General features: G+C 52.3%; 5 protein-coding genes across 5 annotated transcripts; 4 read left to right on the top strand and 1 right to left on the bottom strand.

Annotated features, from left to right (window-relative positions):
• Window positions 1-169: 169 nt before the first annotated feature.
• VE01_03714 (uncharacterized protein) lies at window positions 170-2,197 on the top strand (the record flags this gene model as incomplete). The annotated part of the gene is made up of 7 exons (XM_018273198.1): window positions 170-460; window positions 508-600; window positions 656-1,336; window positions 1,395-1,526; window positions 1,579-1,747; window positions 1,799-1,942; window positions 1,998-2,197. 7 exons carry the CDS (start codon window positions 170-172, stop codon window positions 2,195-2,197), a joined length of 1,710 nt encoding a protein of 569 aa, XP_018131910.1.
• An 896-nt stretch (window positions 2,198-3,093) lies between these two features.
• VE01_03713 (uncharacterized protein) lies at window positions 3,094-5,220 on the top strand (the record flags this gene model as incomplete). Its single annotated transcript, XM_018273197.1, has 6 exons — window positions 3,094-3,331; window positions 3,393-3,863; window positions 3,916-4,030; window positions 4,082-4,159; window positions 4,213-4,530; window positions 4,584-5,220. 6 exons carry the CDS (start codon window positions 3,094-3,096, stop codon window positions 5,218-5,220), a joined length of 1,857 nt encoding a protein of 618 aa, XP_018131909.1.
• Window positions 5,221-6,009: 789 nt separating this feature from the next.
• VE01_03712 (uncharacterized protein) lies at window positions 6,010-7,638 on the top strand. The gene is made up of 3 exons (XM_018273196.2): window positions 6,010-7,055; window positions 7,103-7,255; window positions 7,314-7,638. The coding sequence occupies exons 1-3, from the start codon at window positions 6,077-6,079 to the stop codon at window positions 7,526-7,528; spliced, it is 1,347 nt and encodes a 448-aa protein (XP_018131908.2). The 5' UTR covers window positions 6,010-6,076; the 3' UTR covers window positions 7,529-7,638.
• Window positions 7,639-7,954: 316 nt separating this feature from the next.
• VE01_03711 (uncharacterized protein) lies at window positions 7,955-10,483 on the top strand. Its single transcript, XM_018273195.2, has one exon. It carries the CDS (start codon window positions 8,142-8,144, stop codon window positions 10,338-10,340), a length of 2,199 nt encoding a protein of 732 aa, XP_018131935.1. The 5' UTR covers window positions 7,955-8,141; the 3' UTR covers window positions 10,341-10,483.
• A 707-nt stretch (window positions 10,484-11,190) lies between these two features.
• Window positions 11,191-17,869, bottom strand: VE01_03710 (uncharacterized protein). The gene is made up of 4 exons (XM_059463561.1): window positions 17,181-17,869; window positions 16,745-17,068; window positions 12,235-16,658; window positions 11,191-12,165 (listed from the first exon to the last, which is right to left on the bottom strand). The coding sequence occupies exons 1-4, from the start codon at window positions 17,353-17,355 to the stop codon at window positions 11,515-11,517; spliced, it is 5,574 nt and encodes a 1,857-aa protein (XP_059319834.1). The 5' UTR covers window positions 17,356-17,869; the 3' UTR covers window positions 11,191-11,514.
• Window positions 17,870-21,652: the final 3,783 nt, after the last annotated feature.

Genomic DNA, 21,652 nt, shown 5'->3' with positions numbered 1-21,652 from the left:
CGCTGTGAAGATAAGCATGGCGCTTCAAGGGGCGTTGGGGTTGACGGGGGGTTGGATACGACGGCGTGTATAAACATTTGAAGTCCATGTATTTGATATAATAATATTGTTGAGATTACGATCCTCTGGTCATTAAGTGATAGAAGCCAAACCAACGCGGCAATTAAACATGGCAGTGAATAGTTACCCAGACGAGAAATCTACTAAGCCAACTCATACTGAGGTTGATAACTCGAACCCGAGCTCGATATCTGCTTCCATTACCGACGACGAGATTGACAGCGGCGCTAAGGAGCATAAGAATGCAAACTACGGCTCGACAGAGCAGCACATCTTCTCGGATTCTGGAAACTTAGGCTATTGGACCGGTGTCTATGAGGCTGCAAAGTATGAAGGGCGTCATAGATTCGATGCCTTGCTTCAATGGGACTCGACTGAGGAGAAGAGGCTAGTCCGCAAAGTATGTTCTCCTTATATTGTTGAAAACATGTTATTGATATTTTGTAGCTTGATCTTCGAATCATGCTCTGGGTCTGGATAGTGTTTTCAAGTCTTGATCTAAATAGAAGAAACATCAATCGTGCTCTTTCTGATAATCTGGTTTGTCCCCACAATTGAGCTATCTGGTTAAGCTTTCTCTAACAGCTCTATGCAGCTCGGTGATCTTGGCATGAACACTAATGACTTCAACAATGGCCAAACAATCTACTTCTTCACTTTCCTAGCCGCAGAGCTACCCGGAGGGTTACTATCAAAGAAAATCGGTCCGGATATAATGACTCCATTTGCTGTCATTACCTGGGGAACCATCAGTGCCTGCCAGTGCCTCATCAAGAACCGAACAGGGTATTATATCACACGCGCCGTCCTCGGCTTCTCACAAGGCGGCTTCATTCCCGAGATGATTCTATACCTATCCTATTTCTACAAATCCAATGAGCTCCCTGTTCGCATCTCATTCTTCTACACAGCTATCCCGTTGACACAGATTATCGGATCGTTATTGGCCGGCGGATTTCTGGCCATGAGAGGTATTGCGGGGTTGGCAGGCTGGCGCTGGCTCTTCCTTATCGAAGGTCTTATGAGTATTGTTGTGGGGCTTATAACATTCATTGTTATGCCTGCCAGTATTACGGAGACGAGCAATATATTACGCGGAAAGGCGTCCTTTCTGAACGGGAAGAATGGCTGGTTCACTCCCCGTGAGGAAGGCATTCTGGTGAATCGAATTCTGCGAGACGATCCAACAAAGGGGGATATGAACAACAGGCAGCATGTCGACCTCAAGGGTCTGTGGAAGGCGCTGAAGGATGTTGACCTTTGGCCTATTTATACTGTTAGTATTGCCTGTTGCTGACTGTTGTAGTGTGATATGGTGTGCTAACAGTTCCTAGCTCGGCGTTCTTGCATTCTTGCCTTACCAGCCCACTGCGAGCTATCTATCTCTAACTTTGAAGAATCTGGGATACTCAGTTTTCGAAGCCAACGTCCTTGCGATTCCTGGATTTATTCTCTTCTTTATCAATGTAAGTATCTCGCGTCAATGTTCCAGGAGAGATTTCTGACCCCTTCATTCAGGTCTTGGTGGTTGTTTGGGTCAGTGAGAAATTTAATGAGAGGATGTTGATCAGTGCTTGGAGTAACATCTGGATGTTCCCATTCTTCGTCGGTCTTGTTACTATTCCGGTGTCTGCAAGCCCTTGGGTACGATACGCTCTGTTGACAGGAGTCAATGGAATACCATATAGTAAGTCCCTCAGAACAACATTAACATTAGTGTCACCTCTGACTTTAATAGCCCATGCAATCTTAGTTGGCATGATTTCTCGAAATGCAAACAGCGTCGCAACTCGAGCCGTCTCGACTGCACTTTACAACATGAGCTACCAATTCGGCTCCATCGCTGCCGCAAACATTTACCGCGACAATGATAAACCATACTGTGCGTACCCGGCTTTTCCTTCTATGGTTATTACATAGTGCTAATTCCTGCCCAGATTACACCGGAAACAAGGTGCTCCTTGGCCTCTGTTCCGCCAACATTGCAATCTTTGTTCTTGCGAAGTTATACTACGTCAAACGTAACCAGGCGAAAGAGAGGAGCTGGAATAAGTTGAGTGACTCGGAAAAGTCGACGTATATGGAGACTACAACGGATACTGGTTCTCGACGACTCAATGTCCGATTTGTTCATTAGATATCTCGTTTGGAACTTTGGGAACCAAGAATATATTCTCAGGCGTAGTGTTATTATTATTCAGCCGGTGTTACTTGGATTATACGTTAGATTTTAGCGATAATTTTTATCACAGTTTCTGGGCCTCAAATATGGCAGTTTGAGCAACTCGCCTTGATATGATAAAATCATTTCCTGGTATCATCAAAGGAATAATGTGAGATTATTGGTGATAACCTGGCCAAAAATCAACGCTGTATAGTTGCGATGAAAAATGCTTGCAATTAATAAAAATGCCATGATAGAAACAGTCCAACACGAACCAGTATCCTTACCATACTTGGAAGTATTTGAACTGTTTATTGACTGATTATTTTCAAAATTCTGGTTGGCTGGCTGTGCTTTATGTAGCTTACTAAGTTGATTGATGGCTCCTTGTTATCTGTCTGTTATCAGTGAGGGGTGTGCACTGATATAGATTGCGTGCTGGGCAATTGATATGGCGATTGGATCAGCTTTGCCAAGCCTGTTTTGGGGCAGCCACCGCCGTGGATACTTTACTTCTCCTTCATACTTTCCTTTGGCCATTTTTCGTTGTACATGCAAGGCGTTATATCTGAAGTATAACAGATAACAATGAATAAACAACAGGTTGACCAAAGGCGGCGAGTCTCGTAAGTTTACAAATTATCTCTGGTAGTAGTCGAAGTATCTATCACTCACTGACTCTGGAATTCCAGGTGCAAGCGGTGTCAAGATCGTAAAGTGAGTCTCACCATCCACAAACTTCCCTACATGCGCCCATACCTCTACCTATGTGATATTTTTCTAAGATTTTGCAGATAAAATGCTCAAGAACTTCTCCATGTCAACGCTGTACCGCGGCAGGAGTGCGGTGTGAGTTTCGAGGCGATGGAATGAAGCGTGCCCCAATCTCGCGCGAGTATGTGAATGCTTTGGAGGATAGAGTTGGCGCATTAGAGAGTCTCTTGCATGAGATAAACCCAGCTGGGAACTCCGATCATGGTGCCACCAATGATTCCGTCAATTTCGGATTTGAATCTCCAAACCCAGTGTATCAGGATGCAGGCTCTGTTGCTTCGCCAAGTTCTGACGGCAGTCACTGGGGTGGGGTAGTTGCTCCCAGTCAAGACAGTAAGGCAAACACCCATTCTCGACCGGTTGATTCGGAACTATCTAACGATTTAACTTGCAGGACAAACAAACTACCCTGGACCCAGTAGCCTTCGAAACTCGAAAGTTCTGAAATCAGCTGCCGAACATCCGTCCATACATTTCTCTACACCGTATAAACCAGCCCATGTCGATGTCCAAACTGAAGTTGGTGGTCATGTTATCGCCGAGTGTGTGGCGCTTTTCTTCCGATGGCACTACCCGCAGTGTATGTTTGTTGATCGCGACAAGTTCTTGCTGGGCTTCTTGAACCATTCGTATACCAGCAAGAATTCCTCTAGAAGTCTAGAATTCAGTATCTGTGCACTTGGGGCTTTGCTATCTCCGGAAAAGACGATTAGAGACCTTGCTGGATGCTTCTACGATGCCGCTGTCCGAAGCCTCGAGTCAGGAGGATTACTAGAACCTCAAGAGTCTTCTATTCAGACTCTCACCCTATGCTCCTTCTACCAAATCGGCCAAGGCAACTTCACGCAGGCGTGGATGCTCTCTGGTATGACAGCCCAGGTTCTGATTTAACAACTTGCAAAGCTGACGAGTTCAAGGTATCGCATTTAGGATGTGTGAAGAACTAAACGATAGTAGTCACGGAAACCCGAGTACCCCGCGAGATATTGACTCTCGACGGCGTACGTTTGCAAACTGTTATAAATCCGATAAGTTGCCCCTGTTTGCGCATTTTGCAGTCGTGCAAGACTAACCATCCACCAGAATGATAAGTCAAGTGTTAGGCAGGTTGCCTGTAATTGCCAAGCAGGCCCAATCGACGGGGTGTAAAGAGGTTGAAAGGTAAAATTTCTTGGTTTCGAGAAATAATGATAACCCACTAACTCAATATACAGAACACACTCTATATGGTACCATTGGCTGGAACAAAACGGCTTGTCGGACCTAGAAGAACCCGAAACACTCACAGATCCAACTTCGCCAGCAGAAAAACAAATGGAGCTGTTTAAAATAATACATGACATTCTACTTCCGAGAGATTTCTCATCTAAAGGATCGGCCCAGCAACCAACGACTCGTCGCTGGACAGAAGTGGCTATCAGCGAGTTGAACACTAGACTTTGGGGTTGGCACAGCACTCTTCCTGGGGAACTCCGTTGGAATCGCTGGGGTTCATGCTCTGACGCCGTAATTCCAAGTATTGCTGCTCTACAGTAAGTTTATCGCTTTATATCGCTGTATAGGCCAAGACTAACGCAAATAATAGCATGGTCTATCACATCTCCCAAATTTCTCTGAATCTTCCTTTTCTCCTTAATCCCCAACCGCTGTGGGAACAGTCACAACCAAACCAACCAAAGCTAGTCTCAGATGCCGTTGATATCTGTGGGGCATCGGTTGATATAGTTCTCTCTATATTGCGACGTTTCCGGTCACAGTACACCCTCACCAAAGTCCCCCTCAACTTGGTTCACGGTGGTATCACTGCAGCCGACGCGATTCTCGCCATGATGGACTTTTGTGACGGGGAGAGACGAGGATCGCTAGTAAAAGATCTGTACGTCTTGGATGATGCACTCCTGGAGATGTCATATTCGTGGAATATTGCAACCACAGCGAGGACCGGCCTTAAAAATCTACTTGTTGAGAAGACATCAAGCCAAACGGTAACCGGAGGCCTCTCTGTACCGCTGAAGCAGTCGACATTTGATCTCGAAGCTTTTGCATATCAACCTTTCACTCCATTATCACTCGATAGTGAGGACGGAATACAGCTCTCGGGGTTAGCTTTTCCGGATATGTTCTCGGCTGCCGTCAGCGATACTTCCAGCTCTGACATGTGGGATTTGAATTACCCGGAAAGAGGCTACTCATTTGACGATTTAACTTCCCTGCGATATTGATTTATGCTCGTATATGGAACTGGGCGGGCCAAAATGCTTTTTATGTAGAGGTAGATGCGACAGTAAGTTCAATAAAATCTGACTTAGGCTAAATACTTGCCTCGGGTTCATGAAGTAACTAGCGACCATTTGCCGCATGCCATTGTGAACCCACAAAAGCTTAAATTACTACTATGGCGATTGCCTTTCTAACTAATCAATGGAAGCCCTGTGAATGGGCGGAAAGATGGAGGATCTAGGCTTGTGATAATTTACCGTGAAGACGGGCAATTTGGAGTGTGAATATGAGACCGCGTTCCAGCTTATTACCCAGCAATTCCACGCCTTATTTACTAATCTAAACCCTGCAATTGCAATAGAAGAGTGTGGTCGGATATTATAACTCCGCAAGATTTAAGCGGCCAACTACATATGCCCCTGGGCTTAAACCTTGGATATAGCAAATGATGCTTGCTTGTTGTTGGGGAACCAGTGCGGGGTTTGGCGCGGTGACGGCGGACCGACGTTAGCTCCGGTGGGGTGTGTTCTTGCCGCTGGATGGAACGTTGACACCCGCATGATCATTTGTTTTTATATTGCAACCACGAATAATGATACTTGTTTTGTCTTGCATGCTGTTTAGACCATTTTGATCCGAAGGAAGCGGATAGTGCAGACTAGATACGTTGATGTGATGTGCTACTCGGCCCTTTTTTCGTAGCTACACTGCACTGCATTCAGGGATTTGTGAAGGAAGCGTAAGCTTTAGCTTCAATGCCCCGCATTTGTGCTGATCATTCCGCATTGAGATTTCACCGAATGTGGTTCGGAGTGCACCCCGAACCTCTGCTAAATTGCTCGTTCAAGGGTTCCCAAGATGCAGTGTAATCCCTGGGAGTCCGGTTCCTGGAGTCTAGCTGGAATATCTCCTACCGAGCTTGAGTTATATTCCTTGTTTCCCCTCTTCAGTTTGTTTTTCTTTCCAACTCCGCGTCCTGCTGTTTTCGAATCTTCTCAATTTGCATTGAAGATGCTGTCTAAAAATCTACTCTTTCTTGCCTCTCTGCTGGCTCCAGCTGCTGCAACAGGGCTTGGGCCAGACTCGGATGGAAAATACACGATTTCCTCAAAGGGTCTCCGAGCTCAATTTGTAGCCTACGGAGCTAGTATCTCGAACTTATTCGTCAAAGATGCAGATGGCCGTGAGCGTGATGTTGTCCTAGGCTTCGACAATGCCACTTACTACGCGGAAGACCCCATACATGCGCATTGGGGTTCCGTGCCTGGCCGATATGCCAATCGTATCAAGAACTCTACTTTTGATATCGACGGTGTTACCTACAACATCCTGCCAAATGAACACCCTACCCCTGAGCACCCAGATGGAGTTAATACTCTTCACGGAGGACCAAACGGCTGGGATCACCGTGTATTCAATGTTACTGCACAGACGAGCAACTCTATTACCTTCACCATCACTGATGAGGATGGAAACCAAGGCTTTCCTGGAGAAGTTATCAGCTATATTACTTACACGCTAAATGATCTGACTTGGGATATCACCATGGTTGCCCACGCCACCACGAAGAAGACCCCGATCATGCTGAGTAGCCACACTTACTGGAACCTTGACGGTTTCCAGAACCCCGGGACAGGAACAATCCTGAACCATTCGCTGTGGCTGCCACACTCTGGCCAGCGAGTTGGTGTTGATTCTATCCTGATTCCAGACGGAACGATACTCCCAAACCAACCGGGGTCAGTGAACGATTTCTGGTCCGCACCAAAGCAGCTCGGTGCCAATCTCACGGCCCCTGATCTCGTTGGTAACTGTGGCGAAGGCTGCACCGGATATGGTGAGTAGGTGCCTTATAGTCGCTGACACGTTAATAACCCTTGATAGATACCTGCTACCTCGTGAACCGAGAACAGGATGGTCCATACGACTGGCACTCTAAGCCAGTGGCCGTGCTCAGCAGCCCATGGAGCGGCATCCAAATTGACATTTTCAGCGAGCAGGAGGCATTCCAGATCTACACCTGCAACAACTACGATAGTATGAGGCCCCTGAACAGTGACTGTTTACGAAACTCAAGCTAATATAATCTATCTAGGCACTCTACCCGTAAAGTCGACTCAGGGTACCGATGTCAGACGCACTGTACCAGCGTACGGATGCATCGTCATGGAGGTCGAGGACTGGGTTGATGCCATCAACCAGCCGGAGTGGCAGCGAAGCAAGAAGCAGATTTACGGGCCTTCGGATGATCCATATGTTCTGCGCGCGCAATACGTCTTCTCGGCGAATAAGAAGCAGCAGCACCATTAGTTATGCGAGTAGAGGTTAATATTCGAGAGATAAATTTTAACTTTCACAAGATTAAAGTGAGCCGCCCCGAGCTGGCATAATCACTAATTTACCAAATATAAATTCATCACAAACATCATGCGTCATTGTTGAAGTAGTAGCGGTGAGATGGCGACGACCTTTTGGCAACTAGCTGATAAGAAAGCTCTGTTACTGAGTTATTAAGATCCCCTATTTTATTTACAGTTGCTATGAACAATTAAAGCTATAACAAGGTTTATAAGACGCTATAAGCCTCTAGGTTGCTGTCATGCGTGGCTTCTCGTTCATACTTTTAGGCGGCAGGAGTGCTTATGAGAAACTAACTTATTAATTGTCGGTTTGGGCGATCGTACTTCTTCATTTCAATCATAGTTCCAGTAACCATTATTTTTGTGCACAGTCACCCTCCTGACTGTTAGGTGGCACGAGTACTGTTCGTTAGAATCTTACTGCGAATCACCATGCATGCGCTGCAGATCCGACGCTTGCCGCATTTGCTGACAGCATCCATGACACATCGCAAACACGAACAAATATAATTACATCCAACAACCATCCCTTGATTCCCGGTCACAGATCTCTAGCCAATTCGATGAAATCCGTGTGTATCATCGGTGCTGGACCTGGCGGGCTCGTCGCAGCCAAGACATTCCTCCAAAATGGGTTCAGAGTCACAGTTTACGAGAAAGATGACAAGGTCGGAGGAATATGGGCCTTTCCCAAGCAGTCAGAGTCTGATGGATATCTAAGCCCTCGCACACCAACAAACCTCAGCAAGTTCACGGTTGGCTTCTCAGACTTGTCATGGCAATCTTTGGGGACTGGGGACCACGTGCCGATGTTCCCCGCTGCTGCGCAAGTCGGACAATACCTCGAGCTCTATAGGGATAGATACGTGCCGAGTAGCACGTTTAAATTCAGACACCGCGTTATCAGCGCCGATCGCGTAGAACAGGATGGTGGTCATCAGTGGAAGGTTGTGGCAGAAACCAAGGTCGGCGGTCCAGAGCCAGGAGATTCGGCTGGAGCAAACACGAAGCAGGAGACGGCATACTTCGACTACGTGATCAACGCTGCTGGATTTTTCTCTAAGCCTAGCATCCCAAGCCGTTTGATCCCGCCATCGAAAACGGTGAAAGAGGTGCATACGTCCCAGTTTCGAGAACTAGATGACCTCTTCACCGATCAAAGCTTTCATACCGGCAAGCACATCTTGGTTTACGGCGGGGGGAACTCAGCCGGCGAGGTTGCTAGCAATATAGCTTTCCAGCTCTCCTCGTCGCAGTACAGCCCAAATCCATCTACCCACAGAAATAGGTTCGAAGGCATGAAAGTATACCACGTAACACCACGACCCCTCTACGCCATCCCTCCCTACATCCCCGGCGGCATCCTCAACACTTTCAAGCCACTCGATCTCAGTTTCTACGACCTAAAGTGGCGTCAACCAGGCCCAATAGTATCCAGCTCCGGGCCTCTAGACCCAGAAGCCACAGCAACGCGGTATTATGCCGTCTACGGCATGGTTGGAGAGCAGAAGGATCTCGGTGCGGAGGCGCTGGTTACCAAAGAGAAGACGACCCCATATGCGACGCTGAGCGAGAGCTACGCTGAGTTCGTGCGCTCTGGTCTTATTATCCCCGTCGCTGGGCGAGTTAGTGGGTATAAAGAGCAGGATGCAAGCACAGTGTCTGCAATTGTAGCTACCAACGACGGAGCTGAAGCACTCATTCCCAAAATCGGCGCCTCCGTCATCGCCAACGGCTACACTCCCACAGCAGCCCTCTCTTTCCTCAGCCCAGAAATCAAGGAAGCCCTTGAGTACGACGAAACCTCCGCCCGCCTCCCCATCCTCCTACAGAACTATCAGACGCTCAACCCCGCCGTTCCCGATCTGGGTTTCATAGGTTTCTACGAAGGCCCGTACTGGGGCGTAATGGAGATGCAAGCGCGTCTCCTCGCCGCCCGATGGTCCGAGAGAGTAGAAATCCCAATCCACCCCGATGAATCGCTCGAACGGCTCCGCTCACTACGCCAGGCGATGAGGGATCGTAGACCTGACATCCCACAATACTGGTTCAGCGATTACATCGGCTATCTCTCCGAAATCTCCTCCTCGCTCGGACTCACACGCAACGACTCCCCCTTTCCCGACGCAGGGACAGGGCCTATAAGTCCAGCACGCTACCTAGCCAGCACAGACGCCCACGAAGAAGCCATAGCGACGATGCAAGACCTAAAGACAACCATCGACGCCTGCGTGAATGGCAAATTCAGAGCCCGTGCCGCATTCCGCGCTTTACAGGGGCTGTGGGACATCGAGCGCAGGGTGCATAGTAGTCTTACGCCTCCTACGCTATCCGGCTCCTTCGAAGGGACTGCGACTTTCCACCCTCGCGCGCCGACGATGGAGGGCGTGGATCTGGAGTACCTGTATATCGAGGACGGCGACTTGACCTCCGCCGCCGACGGCCAAGTGTCACCAGAGTCGCGGCGCTCGGTGTATCGCTACGTCGAGAAGACGGATAGGATAAGTGTGTGGGCTGTCAATCCTAGTGACGGGGTGGCGCTGTTTCGCGCCCATGAGATCGAGTTCTCTCCAGTAGGGTGTGAAGAGGAACCTTGCACGGCGCGGGCGACGGGGTTGCGTGTTGAGGACGATTATAGGACGGGGTATTGGTTTGAGTTTGGTGCGGTGGGGCTGAGGGAGGTGGATGTTGCGCACGAGGTGCGGGGGGCGGAGGAGTTTTACGAAGTGACGACGTTTACGAGGCCTAGGGAAGGTATATAGATAGATGCTCTAGATTGATTGATTGATTGATTCTAGCGATTTGAAGTAATAGATTCGATCGTATTACTCGGTAATCGGTATAACAGAAGCCCAGGTGGCAGGTCATATTGTTGTGTTCCATTCACTAACTACAGACAATACAGCATTCCGTAAAGTGTCTATGTGGGACTGTACTGTCTGTGGACTTCTATAAACTAATCCAGAACACTTTAATCACTTATTTACAGATGTAAAACAAAGGTAATTGCTCGTAGGCGCAATATGTAGTATTCTTCTCTGATACACAAAAATATAGAACCATGGCGCTCCCCATCCTCCCCCCCCCCCTCACCCACCTCCCATTACCCATCCCACCCCTTTTCTCGACCTCCTCCCCCCCCATCCTTTCTGGAAGTCCACCTAAGAACCACCGCGAAATTGTCGACGTAAGTCCTTATCACGCCCTCGAGGCTGTAGCGGAAGCGGGTCGTGACGCGGAAGGAAGAGGAGGCATCACGGCAACGGGCAATGATTACCTCTAATCTATAGCCTAGACTGAAGTTAGGGTGCACGATGGGAGACACACGCGCGTTGCAGGGCGGGATACTCGTCTTTGCCAAGGGAGGATTGTCCTAGCGCCGCAGGATGATCCAACCTTCATAATACTCACCACCATAGCGAAGAAGCCGTGGTAATGGCTTCTTCAGCCAACAATGACAAGACCTTACGTCTTGGGCAGCACGAGTCTCATCGACAGCTTGCACATCACACCCCTCCCCACACAATCACTCACATCCAAAAGGCACAGGCACAAGCACAGTTAACGATCAAGAAACGAAGATTCTTCATTCATCCTATCTCCCCCCACTCTCTCCACCCCCAAAAAAACTAAGAAACCATAAATGTAACAAAAAAAAAAAAACTAAAGATCCCCCACCCCCTGCTCCGAAGCCAGATAGATATATTTCGCATCGCGCATCGACCAACAGAGCGTGAAATAGATAAAAGACGATCCACAATTTCGCAGATGAAAAAACAAAAGGTGTATACATAAACGCGTACATCCATACAACCCCCCCCACTCCCATCCCCGGGTCATTAGAAGAAACAGAAAAAGGGGGGGTATCAGAAGGAAGTCAGAAGATCGACATGAAAGGGAGGGAAGAGGGAAGTCAGAAGGAAAGAAAGAAGAAGACTAGAAGCAATTCAAGCTCCCCTTCTTCTTCTTACTCGCCACCTTCCCCATCCTCTCCTCCAACTGCTTCGTCACCCGTTCCGCCTCGCCCCTCTTCCTCCTCTCCGCCTCCCCTCTCTGAATACTCCACCTCGCCTCCCCCCCGCCCGCATCGCTCTTCACCCTCTCCAACTCCCTAACCTTCGCCTCAGCAACCTGCTCCTCCAACTTCCGACTCTGCTCCTCCAGTCTCCTCTTCGCCTCCTCCCCCCCGCGTTTCGCAGCCTCAGCCTCCATAGCGCGCCTCCTCCACGCCTCCGCCTCAGCCTTAACCTTATTACTCTGCCTCTCCAGATCCGTGAGCGCCTCCTCCAGCGTAGCCGTAAGCTGCTTCTCAGCGCTAAGATGCTTCTCAATACTCCTAATCTTCGCCTCCTGATCCTCCTGCATCTGCGCCAGCGCGAGCGTCGCGTCCTTCGGGCTCAGCGGCGCTGACAGAGACAGGGAGTTCGGCGGGATCGAAATATGCGGGATCGGCGGCAAGGGCCCAGCGGGAGGCGGCGACGGGATGAGCGATTGCACGCTCGACGTCTTGCGGATGGTCGAGCTGCTGCTGTTGGATGTGCGCGCCCCGGCCGTGTTGTCAGAGAGGGCGATCTCATCCAGCTTCGCCTGTGAGACGGCATCAGCGCCCGTCCAGCTTCCGGCGCCCTGCGCGCGAGAGCTGCGGGGACTACTCACCTGGAGTGCTGTGTACTCCTCCCTGACGGCGTTGAGCTCCTGCTCGACGCGCGCTCTGGCGGCATTCGCCTCGTCGAGCTGGGAATTGCGCTCGCTTTGGAGGGTGCTGAGGCGGTTGTGGGCGGCTTGGTGCTGGTCGAAGTTCGCGGCGAGTTGGTCCTCGAGTTCTTCTACCAGGCGGGAGTTTTTCTTGTTCTTGGTCTCGAGGGCCGACATCTCGGCGCGGAGGACTTCGAGTTGCTCCTTGACGGTTGTGTGAGCGGCGGTGGGGACGGCGGCGAAGGCGGTGGTGGTGGAGAGGAGGGTGGCGAGCTCGGACTTGACGGTCTCGAGCTCCTTCATTACCTTGTCGTTTATGGATGACAAGTCGAGGACGTGGCTTTCCATCTCTGCTGCGCGGGTCTTCTCGCCGGCTAACGCAGCATGGGCGGTCGCCAACTCGGCGATGCGGTCTTCCAGCGCGTCGACGCTAGCTTCAACCCCAAGAGCAGCAGCGACCTTCTCAGCAGCGCTGATGAGCCCCTCACGGGCATCCATGAGCTCCTTATTCATAGCCTCAAGACTCACCTGATGCTCCGCCGCCAGATTCGACAGCACAACCTCCTGCTCCGCCTTCCCGCTCTCCCTAACCTCCTCCACCTCCCTCGCATGGCTAGCGTGCAGTTCAGCCAACCCATCCTGGTGAGCCTTCACCACACCCTCATGCGCGGAAATCTGCTCCGAAAGCCTTGACACGAGGGACTTGTGCTCCTCTGCCTCGGCGGCAGTGAGATCACGCGCCTTCGCCGTATCAGCGAGCTGCGACTTTGTCAGCGCGTGCGCCTCTTCCAGCTGGGCGATCTGAGATGCGCTCGCTTGGACAGCAGAGCGGTGCTCGTCGATCTCCTTCTGCAGGCTCGACACGCGCTCTTCGTGCTGTGCTTGTTGGGCCTCGAATTCCTCGACGGGGATACCGCGTTCAACTTCCTTCTCTGGCTCGGGCTCGCGGGTTGAGACGACGACGGCTGCTCCGGCTGCTGCAACGGCTGTAGCTGCTGCGGCGGCCGCGGCGGCGGTGGCAATCTCGTTGTCGCGCTGGACGGCCTTGATTTGGTTCTCGAGCTTGGTGATGGTGTCTTGTAGCTGCCTCTCGCTTCCTTGCATCGACTGGAGGGCCTCCTGGTGTCTGCCCTCCCAGTTCTTCAGCTCGTCTTCTAGCTCTGCAATCCTGCTCTCGCGCTCAGCGTTGGCTCCATCTTGCTCCGCCTTAGCACTCTCCTGCTCCTCCGTCGGCACCGAGCGCTCAGTCGACTCAGCCTCGACATCCTTCGCCGCAACACTCGCAGCAGCAGCAGAAACAGCAGCAGCAGGCGCAGGCTTAACACCCGCCTCCTTAATCGCCCTCCTCAATCCCTCCACCTCCTCACCCAACTCCGCCTCCCTCTTAGCATGCACCTCCTGCTGCACCCTCAACTCATTCTCACTCCTCATTATCTGTTCCTGCATGCGACTAAGCGCCGACATATCAATCGGGGCCTGACTAATACTACTCCTCTCCCTCGTCAACCCCGAGATAATCGACATCTTACTCTCCATCTCCTTCTTCACTCCCAACATATCCGCCTCGAGCTCCTGCACCCGCTCCGAGCGCGTATGCAGCTCATGCATCGCAGCGTTGAGGTTAAGTTCGAAATTCTGCATCACATCCGGCTGCGCCTCGAAGTGCTCGGAGGCGATGTTGCGGAGGGACGCGAAGGAGCGGTGCGCGCGGTCGATGATCATCATGCCCTGGCTCGACTTGCGGCGGATGACGGGGCTGACGGTTTTGGGTGACTTGGGGACCATGTCCATCTTCGCCTTGTGCACCTCCGTCTTGAGTTCCTCGACCACATCCAGCGTCTCTGCATGCTGTTCCTCAAGCTGCGCGTATTTCTCCGCCAGCTCGAGCTGTGCGGCTTCCCGCTCAGCGGCGAGGGCGCGAAGACTCTCGACTTCAGCAGCAATAGCTTCATCTTGTACACTGACGCTCCTCAGCTGCTGCTGCTGCTCCTCCTCAACCGCACGCTCCTCCTCAGCGTGGGGAACAGGAACAACCGCACCCTCCCCGCCCTCAGACGCATGCGCAATCAACGAGGGCGACTCCCCAACCAAGAACAACTCCGACGAGAGCGATCTCGACTGCGCCTCTCCCGCGGAATCTCCAACGGCTAAAAAAGAAGTCGGGCGCGTCTGCGCCGGCGTCGCGGCAGATAACATGCTATCCCTCTTCGCGTTCCCGTATGGCTGGCGACCCTCCTCGACGACGTCTTGGAGCTCGGCGAGCGCGCGGAGCGCTTCTTCGTATTTAGCTGCTAGGTTCTCGTATTCGCTCACTGTGGACTCGTGAGTCATGCGGAGGTCGAGAAGCTCGGCTGTCACGACGTCGATGGTGGGTTTGCGGCTTAAAGTGGGGGTGCGCGCGCGTGTGTCGGAGGGGGTGGATGCCTCGTCCGCGTCGAGGGGCTCGCCGTTGTCGACGGGGCCGTCGGTTTCAGAGTGCGTGCTGCCATCTGGGCTGAGTGCTGGGACGTCATTGGGGGTGCGGCGTCCCTCCTCCTCCTCCTCCTCTTCATCGTCGAGAGAGCGGGGTTCAGAGCCTTCAATCTCGTCGCGCTCGTGGATGACCTCGGATTGGCCGTGTCTGCTAGCGTAGCTCATGTTGCGGGAATGCGGGATCTTGCCGTTGGTGGTGGCGGGGGCGGGTGTCTCGGCGGTGGCCTCACCTTGACGCACGCTATCGAGTTCGTACAGGAGTTTGTCGAGTTTGCCTAAGCTGCGTTGGCGCTCGACGACGTGCTCGAGACGCTCGATCTCGCGGCGCATGACCTCGGCATCGGAGTCGGACTCAGCGAGACGCTCTTCGAGAGTAGAGATGTAATCCTCGCAGCTGGCCTCATTCTCCCTAACCCTCGCGATCTCCTTCCTCAGCTCAGCCACGATGGCCGAGTTCTTCTCCTCTCCGCTCGTGTGGCCATCAAGCTTAATCTCGAGATCATGGAGGTAATTCTCCGTGCTCGCCTCGCGGTCCATAAGCTTTTGTAGGCGGGCTTGGAGCTGCGAGTTCACCGTCTCGATGTACGCGCACTTAGTCTCGCGCTCGAGAAGAGTAGTCTCCGTATTCGACAGCGACGCGCGCGTGCTAGACAGCGATTGCTCAAGGCTACGGATCGTCTCCTCGTACTCCAGCACAACCTGCTCAACAGCCTCCGCAAACGCATTCGAGCGCTGCAGCCTCTCCGTCGCGCGATCGCCAAGGTTCTCCTCCTTCGTCGCATTCTCCGCTATCTCCGTATCGCGCGCCTTGGTCATCTCAGAGATGAGCTTGGCGTGGCGCGAGCTAAGCGCATTGTAGCTCTCCTGGCTATCCAAGAGCTGGTTCTGGAGATCAATCTCCGCGTCATTACGGCGATCAGAGCGTGCGCTTGTAGTTCCTCCATGTGATGCAGGGTTGTCGTTACGGTCTGAGCTGCGGATTTGCTCGCGCAGGAAGGCGACCTCAGCCTTGAGGCGGTCGATGAGGGCTTGCTTGTCTGTCTCGTCTGAGACCTGCTGGATGCGGGGTTTGCTCTGGATAGCGCGGGCGCGCTGGGCGTACTGGACTGTGTTGAGGGTCTCGCTGAGATGGAACTCGGCTGGCGTAACGCAGGCAACCATGTAGGTGATTGCGTTGCCTCCCAGCGAGTCCTGGAGCATGCGCGTGAGCTTCGAATCACGATATGAGACGTGCGATCCTGCTTGGCGGGAGGAGAGTTGCGAGATGACTTTGCCTAAACTGGCGAGTCCGGCGTTGATGGAGATTCCCTCCTTAGCTCGCTCGCCCTGCGCACCAGTATTCTTGAGACGTTCGCTACCAGCCAGATCGACGAAGTGGAACTTGCTATCAATTGTAACCCAGCTCTCCGATCCAGTCATAGCCTCAAGCGGGACCGAGAATCGCTTCTCAGACTTCGGCGTCGGGCCACCAGTGCTACTCTTGCGCTGCACGAGATTCAAACTGAAAACCGCATGCGAGCGAGACGACTTAGCGTTTATGGCCGTAGAATCCGTCTGCCTAATCATGGACCCGAAATTCAACGCATTAAGCAGATCCTCCACCGAATTAACATCCACGGCATGCAGTCCCGTCAGCAAAATATGCCCCTTCGTATCCTCGCGAATCGAGACCTGTCCCCGCTCCGCCATGGGCACATGCTCCGGCACCAGCAGATCGCGCAGCTGCTCATTATAAATCTCGACATACGTCGCCTTCAGCGTCCAGTTCTTCTCGGCGGGCTTCCCGGCATACGCGCCGGGTTGCGCGGAATACCTCTTCGGCGCGCGCAGGGCGGACATGGAGTCGCGGTTGCTCGCTGGTTTCGGGCCTTCGAGTTTCTCAAACAGCGCAGCGGCAGCGCGTGGGATCACACCTAGGGTACGTGTCAGCATGTAAGGCCAGCGGGGTCGACTTGCGCCATGAAAATAGGGTGTGAGAGAATAGCACCTGTCGACTCACCCATGACATCCATGTCGCCCTGGTCGTCGGGGCCGGATGTTCCCATGGTGTATGATTTCCCAGCTCCTGACTGGCCGTAGGCGAGCATGGAGACGTTGTAGCCCTGGACGAAGGCGTTGACGCTCTCGGTGAGGTATTCCCAGACGCCTTCTTGGTTGACGTCCTCGCCGAAGACGCGGTCGAAGACGAAGAGCTTGCGGCCTTGGGGGGAGTCGATTGTAACGCTTGTTGGGGAGGTGACTTGCACCATTGATCGCTGGAATCGTTGCGGCACAAGTTCGTATCCTGGGTCCTCTGGTCGGAGCGGCGGCCTGACGCGGATAGCTGGAATCTGTTAGCATACGTAGACTCCCAATTCCCGTTCCAAACAATAATAATAATCCCACACGACAGTCCCACTGCAATTATAAAATCCCCTGGGATGTAGGCGACTCACCAACTCTCACACTCGTCTTCCCATCCTCATCCGACGCTCTACTCCCTCCTGCCCCTTGTCCCCCAAGCTTCCCCGTCATGCTCAACCGGCTCGTACTCCTCGTCGACGGGCGCACCAACACGCTCATCGGCCGTTGCGCAGGCACATCCGGCGACCCCGGCGGAGAGGTAGCCATCGCGGCGAACAAAACGCGCGGTGGTGTATGTGGTATTATTTTTGGTAATCTGGTTGCTCGTCTCCGAGAGGTCGTGGTCGTTAGGTCGACGGCATAGGGTGCGCGGATTCGCTTGGGTATGGTATGAGGGTTTTGATGTCGTGAGAGAAATTCGGGGTTCGGGGGTATTATTATCTGGGGTGGTGGTGTCGGAAGAAGGGGGTGGTTGTCGTCGACGCGTTCGCTAAATTAAAATAAAAGGGACGTGTGTACTGCGCGTGTGTTTATCTGTTCTGTTTTCCCCTGAGGTTTCTATAATGGATCTTTTGTTTCGTTTGCAGTCGTGGCGATATGGAATCGATGTGTTTGTTTTTGCTTGTATGATTGCAAGACTTTTGTGTGTGTGTGTGTGTGTGTGTAAAGTGAAAATGTTCTGGATATGGGTGTTTGGGGATAGGTAAAATTGGCTCTCAGACAATGTCAGTCACGAAAAAGAAGGGGAGGGCAGGATAAGAAAGATGGGTGTGACACGGGCGGGAAGGGGTGTGAAGGGTGTGGATGTGGAGTGCAGTGGGAAGGGGGATGGCAGGGGTGGAAGGGGTGACAGGGGGGTGGGTGTAGGGGGGCAGGGGGTTGGATGTGTGGTGGGAGTGGGAGTGGGCGAAGGAGGGATGGATATGGATTGGATATGAATGGAGCTAAGATTATTATTCAGATTGTGTTATTTATTGCCCTGTGCTTGTGATTGTGCCTGTGCCTGTCCTGGGAATTAATTAGTATAGTAGCTAGGAATTAGTAGTAGTGCTAGCCAGTAGTATAGTAGTAGTAGGAGTATAGTAGCTGGTAGTAGTATAGTAGTAGCTAGTAGTGTAGTAGTAGAAAATGGGAGGAAGTAAGAAAATGGGAGGAAGCAACCCTGTAGGTTAGAGTGGGAGAAGTACCAGTACATGCATAAGTGTGCATTAAGGGAATTGACTGTAGATGGAGACAGACAAAACCTCTAATTCCCTACTAATTGCCTACAACTCCCTACAAATCTAACTCTACTCTCTCTAGTAAACACACCCCTCTGACAACCGAGATGTACCTCTACCTGTCCCTCTATACCGTCCCAACTGTGACATACACCCAGCCGATGCGATATGTATGCTGTCCATCTGTCTCCATATCACAAAAAACCAACCCGGGTACACACATGTACCCCTAATCACTCCTCCCCCCATCCATCCACACAAATCACTCTAAAGATACATACGTACCCAGCCTCTACTCCCCACTAGACCACCGTTTAGTAGCAACCAAGCAACCAAGCAACCAAGAAACCAAGCAAAAAGCACAACAGACACCCTGCTGTCCCTCCCTATCCCTCTCTGTCGTCCCAGCACCAGGTGTGCTTTGCGCGGAGCATGTCATCATCCGGCGGGTATCCACATGTATTCTTAGTCAGGATTCGCTCCTTTCGCCTACCAGAGTTTTGCTAAATGTACATACCGTCTACCTAGATGGTATAACAGACACTGTTGTCCCCCTTCTGCTCTGTCCCAGCAGGAAGCAGTAAGCACCACCAGGTGGGCTTTTTTGTTTATGCTACAGGAGCAGACGGACGGGTAGACGCATGTATTCGTAATCACTAGTTGAGCGTATTTAGCTATTGATTTTCTCTAAAGATACCGTGGTCTACATACGCCCTTTACCTACCTACCACCAACAACTAAACTAAATACTACATATAACAAACTCGTAACATCACCAACCCGCCCTTTAATGACAGAAGTTACACCCCCGTTACAGCCGCCCATCCATTCCATCCATTCCAGCACGCACGCACCGTCATAGTATCACCAATCCAGTCCAGTCCACGTAACCTATCCCCCATATCACATAACCCCCATCATACCGCATAACCCCCCTCCCCCCCATCCCTCCTCCGCGGACTCCAACCCCCCATACCCGCCAATCCATCACTTCTCACCTTCTTCTCTTCTCTCTCCTCCCGCAAAAAAAAGCAACACTAAAATAGTGCATCCACACGGGAGGAGTTATGCATCTCCCCCCCTGGCGCTAACGAGTCCATAGCGCGGCGGGCGTATGCAACAACTACTTATCCGCGGTCCCGATCTGGTTGTCTGGCTGGGTGGGTGTGGGTGGTGGGTGGCTTCTTGCATGCATTCGTGGGTTGGGAGGACGGTTGGTTGGTGGTACGTGGTGGTCGTCTGGTGTAAGCGATGCGGGAACGGGATCCGTGGGGAAGGAAGGAAGGGTCTCTGTGCGTTGTTGGTAATGGTAGCAAGCAGCATCAGTGGTGTTGGTATGGTAATACAGTGTTAGTAGGCGTCAGTAGCATCAACACCGGCAGCTACGGAAGCACAACAGCGCCGCGCCAGAAGTACAACCCCATTCTACGCCTCTCAGGGATACAGCAGTAGCACCAGCACCAGCAGCGAGCGGACCCCCCCAATCCACCGCATCCACCACCACCACCGCCGCCGCCGCGGATGGGATCGACCACCTATCCCGCCATCACCCCCAATCCAGCCCATCGTGCCGCCCTTTCGTAGTCTAACACCATATCGAGCGACGCACGTATGCCTAGAGAGGTTATAGGGGCGGGATACACGCTTCTTCTTGGTCTACGCCGAGGCTTCGTCTCTCCTTGAAGGTCTTGGTCCTCTTCCCGAAGCGGACGGGGCGGGTGGTAGTGTATGTAGGTGGGTGGAAGTGTGTATGTATGGATGTATGGAAGTAGGTATGTATGGAAGTGAGGCGTACTTTGGCGAGTAAGGGCGGTCTGAGACATGGCTAAGATCAGATGAGGTTGGTGAGACAGGTGTCATGACATTGTGGCGAGGGAGGTGAGGGGGTGTGAGATAGGTCGTTTTTTTGGTACTGTGCGTAAGATGGAGGGGTGAGTTGGGTGAGTGCGCGAGTTCGGTGAGTGCGCGAGTTGGGTGAGTGGGTGAGGGGAGGAGGGAAAGGGAGAGTGGGAGAAGGCGAGGAGAGGGAGAGGAGGGAGAGGAGGGAGAGGAGGGAGAGGAAGGGGGAGAATAAGAAAATAGGGGGGTGGCAAGTGAGTGGGCGATACGCTGAGCTGACGAAAGATATCTTTCACCACCACATCATCCTCACAGCTGGGTAGGGAATTCTAGCCGCCGCCACCAGATGTCGGAAATCGACACCTCATCCCATCCATCCCCCCTCGCATCGCCATTCCAGGCTTTCTTACCAATCCCTTACCACACACACACACGACCAACTAAAAACATGTCTAATCTGTCTAATTTCCCAATCCAGCACCCCCCCCAAAGGGGCTCCTCACGTGACCCCCCATCTTCCCGATCCCAAATGTTTCGAAACACCGAATCGGGAGATTAGATTGTTGGGAGGAAGGAAGAAACGAAGGGAAAGTGGGGTCACATGCTGGGCTGGGCGTTTTCCACGTGGGTTGCCTTGCCCGCCCGCCGTTGAGCTAGTAGGGGACTAATCTTAGTGGGTTATAGCTATATCGGAGGGGAGGGAGGAGTTTTTTTTACGAGGGATGAGGGACGGAAGAGGAAGAGGAAAGTGTAGGTTGTAATCTCCGCTGTGGGCTATGGAAGGTTAGAAGTCGCGGAAGTTGTTCGAGATGGGAAGGGGCGGGAGGTGGCAGTTGGTAGATGGGTGGGGTGTGTGGGTTTGTAAAGGTTGTTGGGTTTGTTTGATGGACATACTGCACGCACGGCGTTGTCGTTTTCTTACAGAGTTATACAGATGGCATAGTTGTCATCTTCTTAGAGAATTATACAGACGACATACTTATACACACATCGCACACGCAATCCAGTTATACAATCCAATGCAGCAGTGAGATGAAGGAAGGCGGGCGCTTCACAAAGCCACGCCGTTGGATATCACTCATCACACATCCCAATCCATAACCCATCCCCCCAACCCTTCCCCATCCGTACCCCCAGCACCAAACCAAGTGAGCCCAGGAAGTAAGCCCATCCATCCATCCACCCGCCGCCGTTGTCCCCGCTAAATAAAAAGCGCCGATATGGACAGGCATCGCGATGAGCGGTGGTCCACAGACACAACTCTAGACACCCATCTATCAACCCAGGCACCCAGACACCCAGCCAGACACACGGCAGCAGTCAACTTACCCAGCCGCCCAACTTTGGGTGATGACCAGACAGACAGCCAGGCACACAGTAGCCCACCCACCCGCTCGCGCCCGGCTCTCGGACATCAGTCCGGGGTTGAGGCCTGGAGATGCATGTGATATGGGGATCTCTTATACCCCCCGTCCCTCCTCTCGGTCACATATATGGTGTGTGTT

The sequence above is a fragment of the Pseudogymnoascus verrucosus genome (genome assembly GCF_001662655.1).
Source record: "Pseudogymnoascus verrucosus strain UAMH 10579 unplaced genomic scaffold scaffold_13, whole genome shotgun sequence".
Classification (NCBI taxonomy): Eukaryota; Fungi; Ascomycota; class Leotiomycetes; order Thelebolales; family Thelebolaceae; genus Pseudogymnoascus; species Pseudogymnoascus verrucosus.
This window is presented reverse-complemented; position numbering and strand designations above follow the sequence as displayed.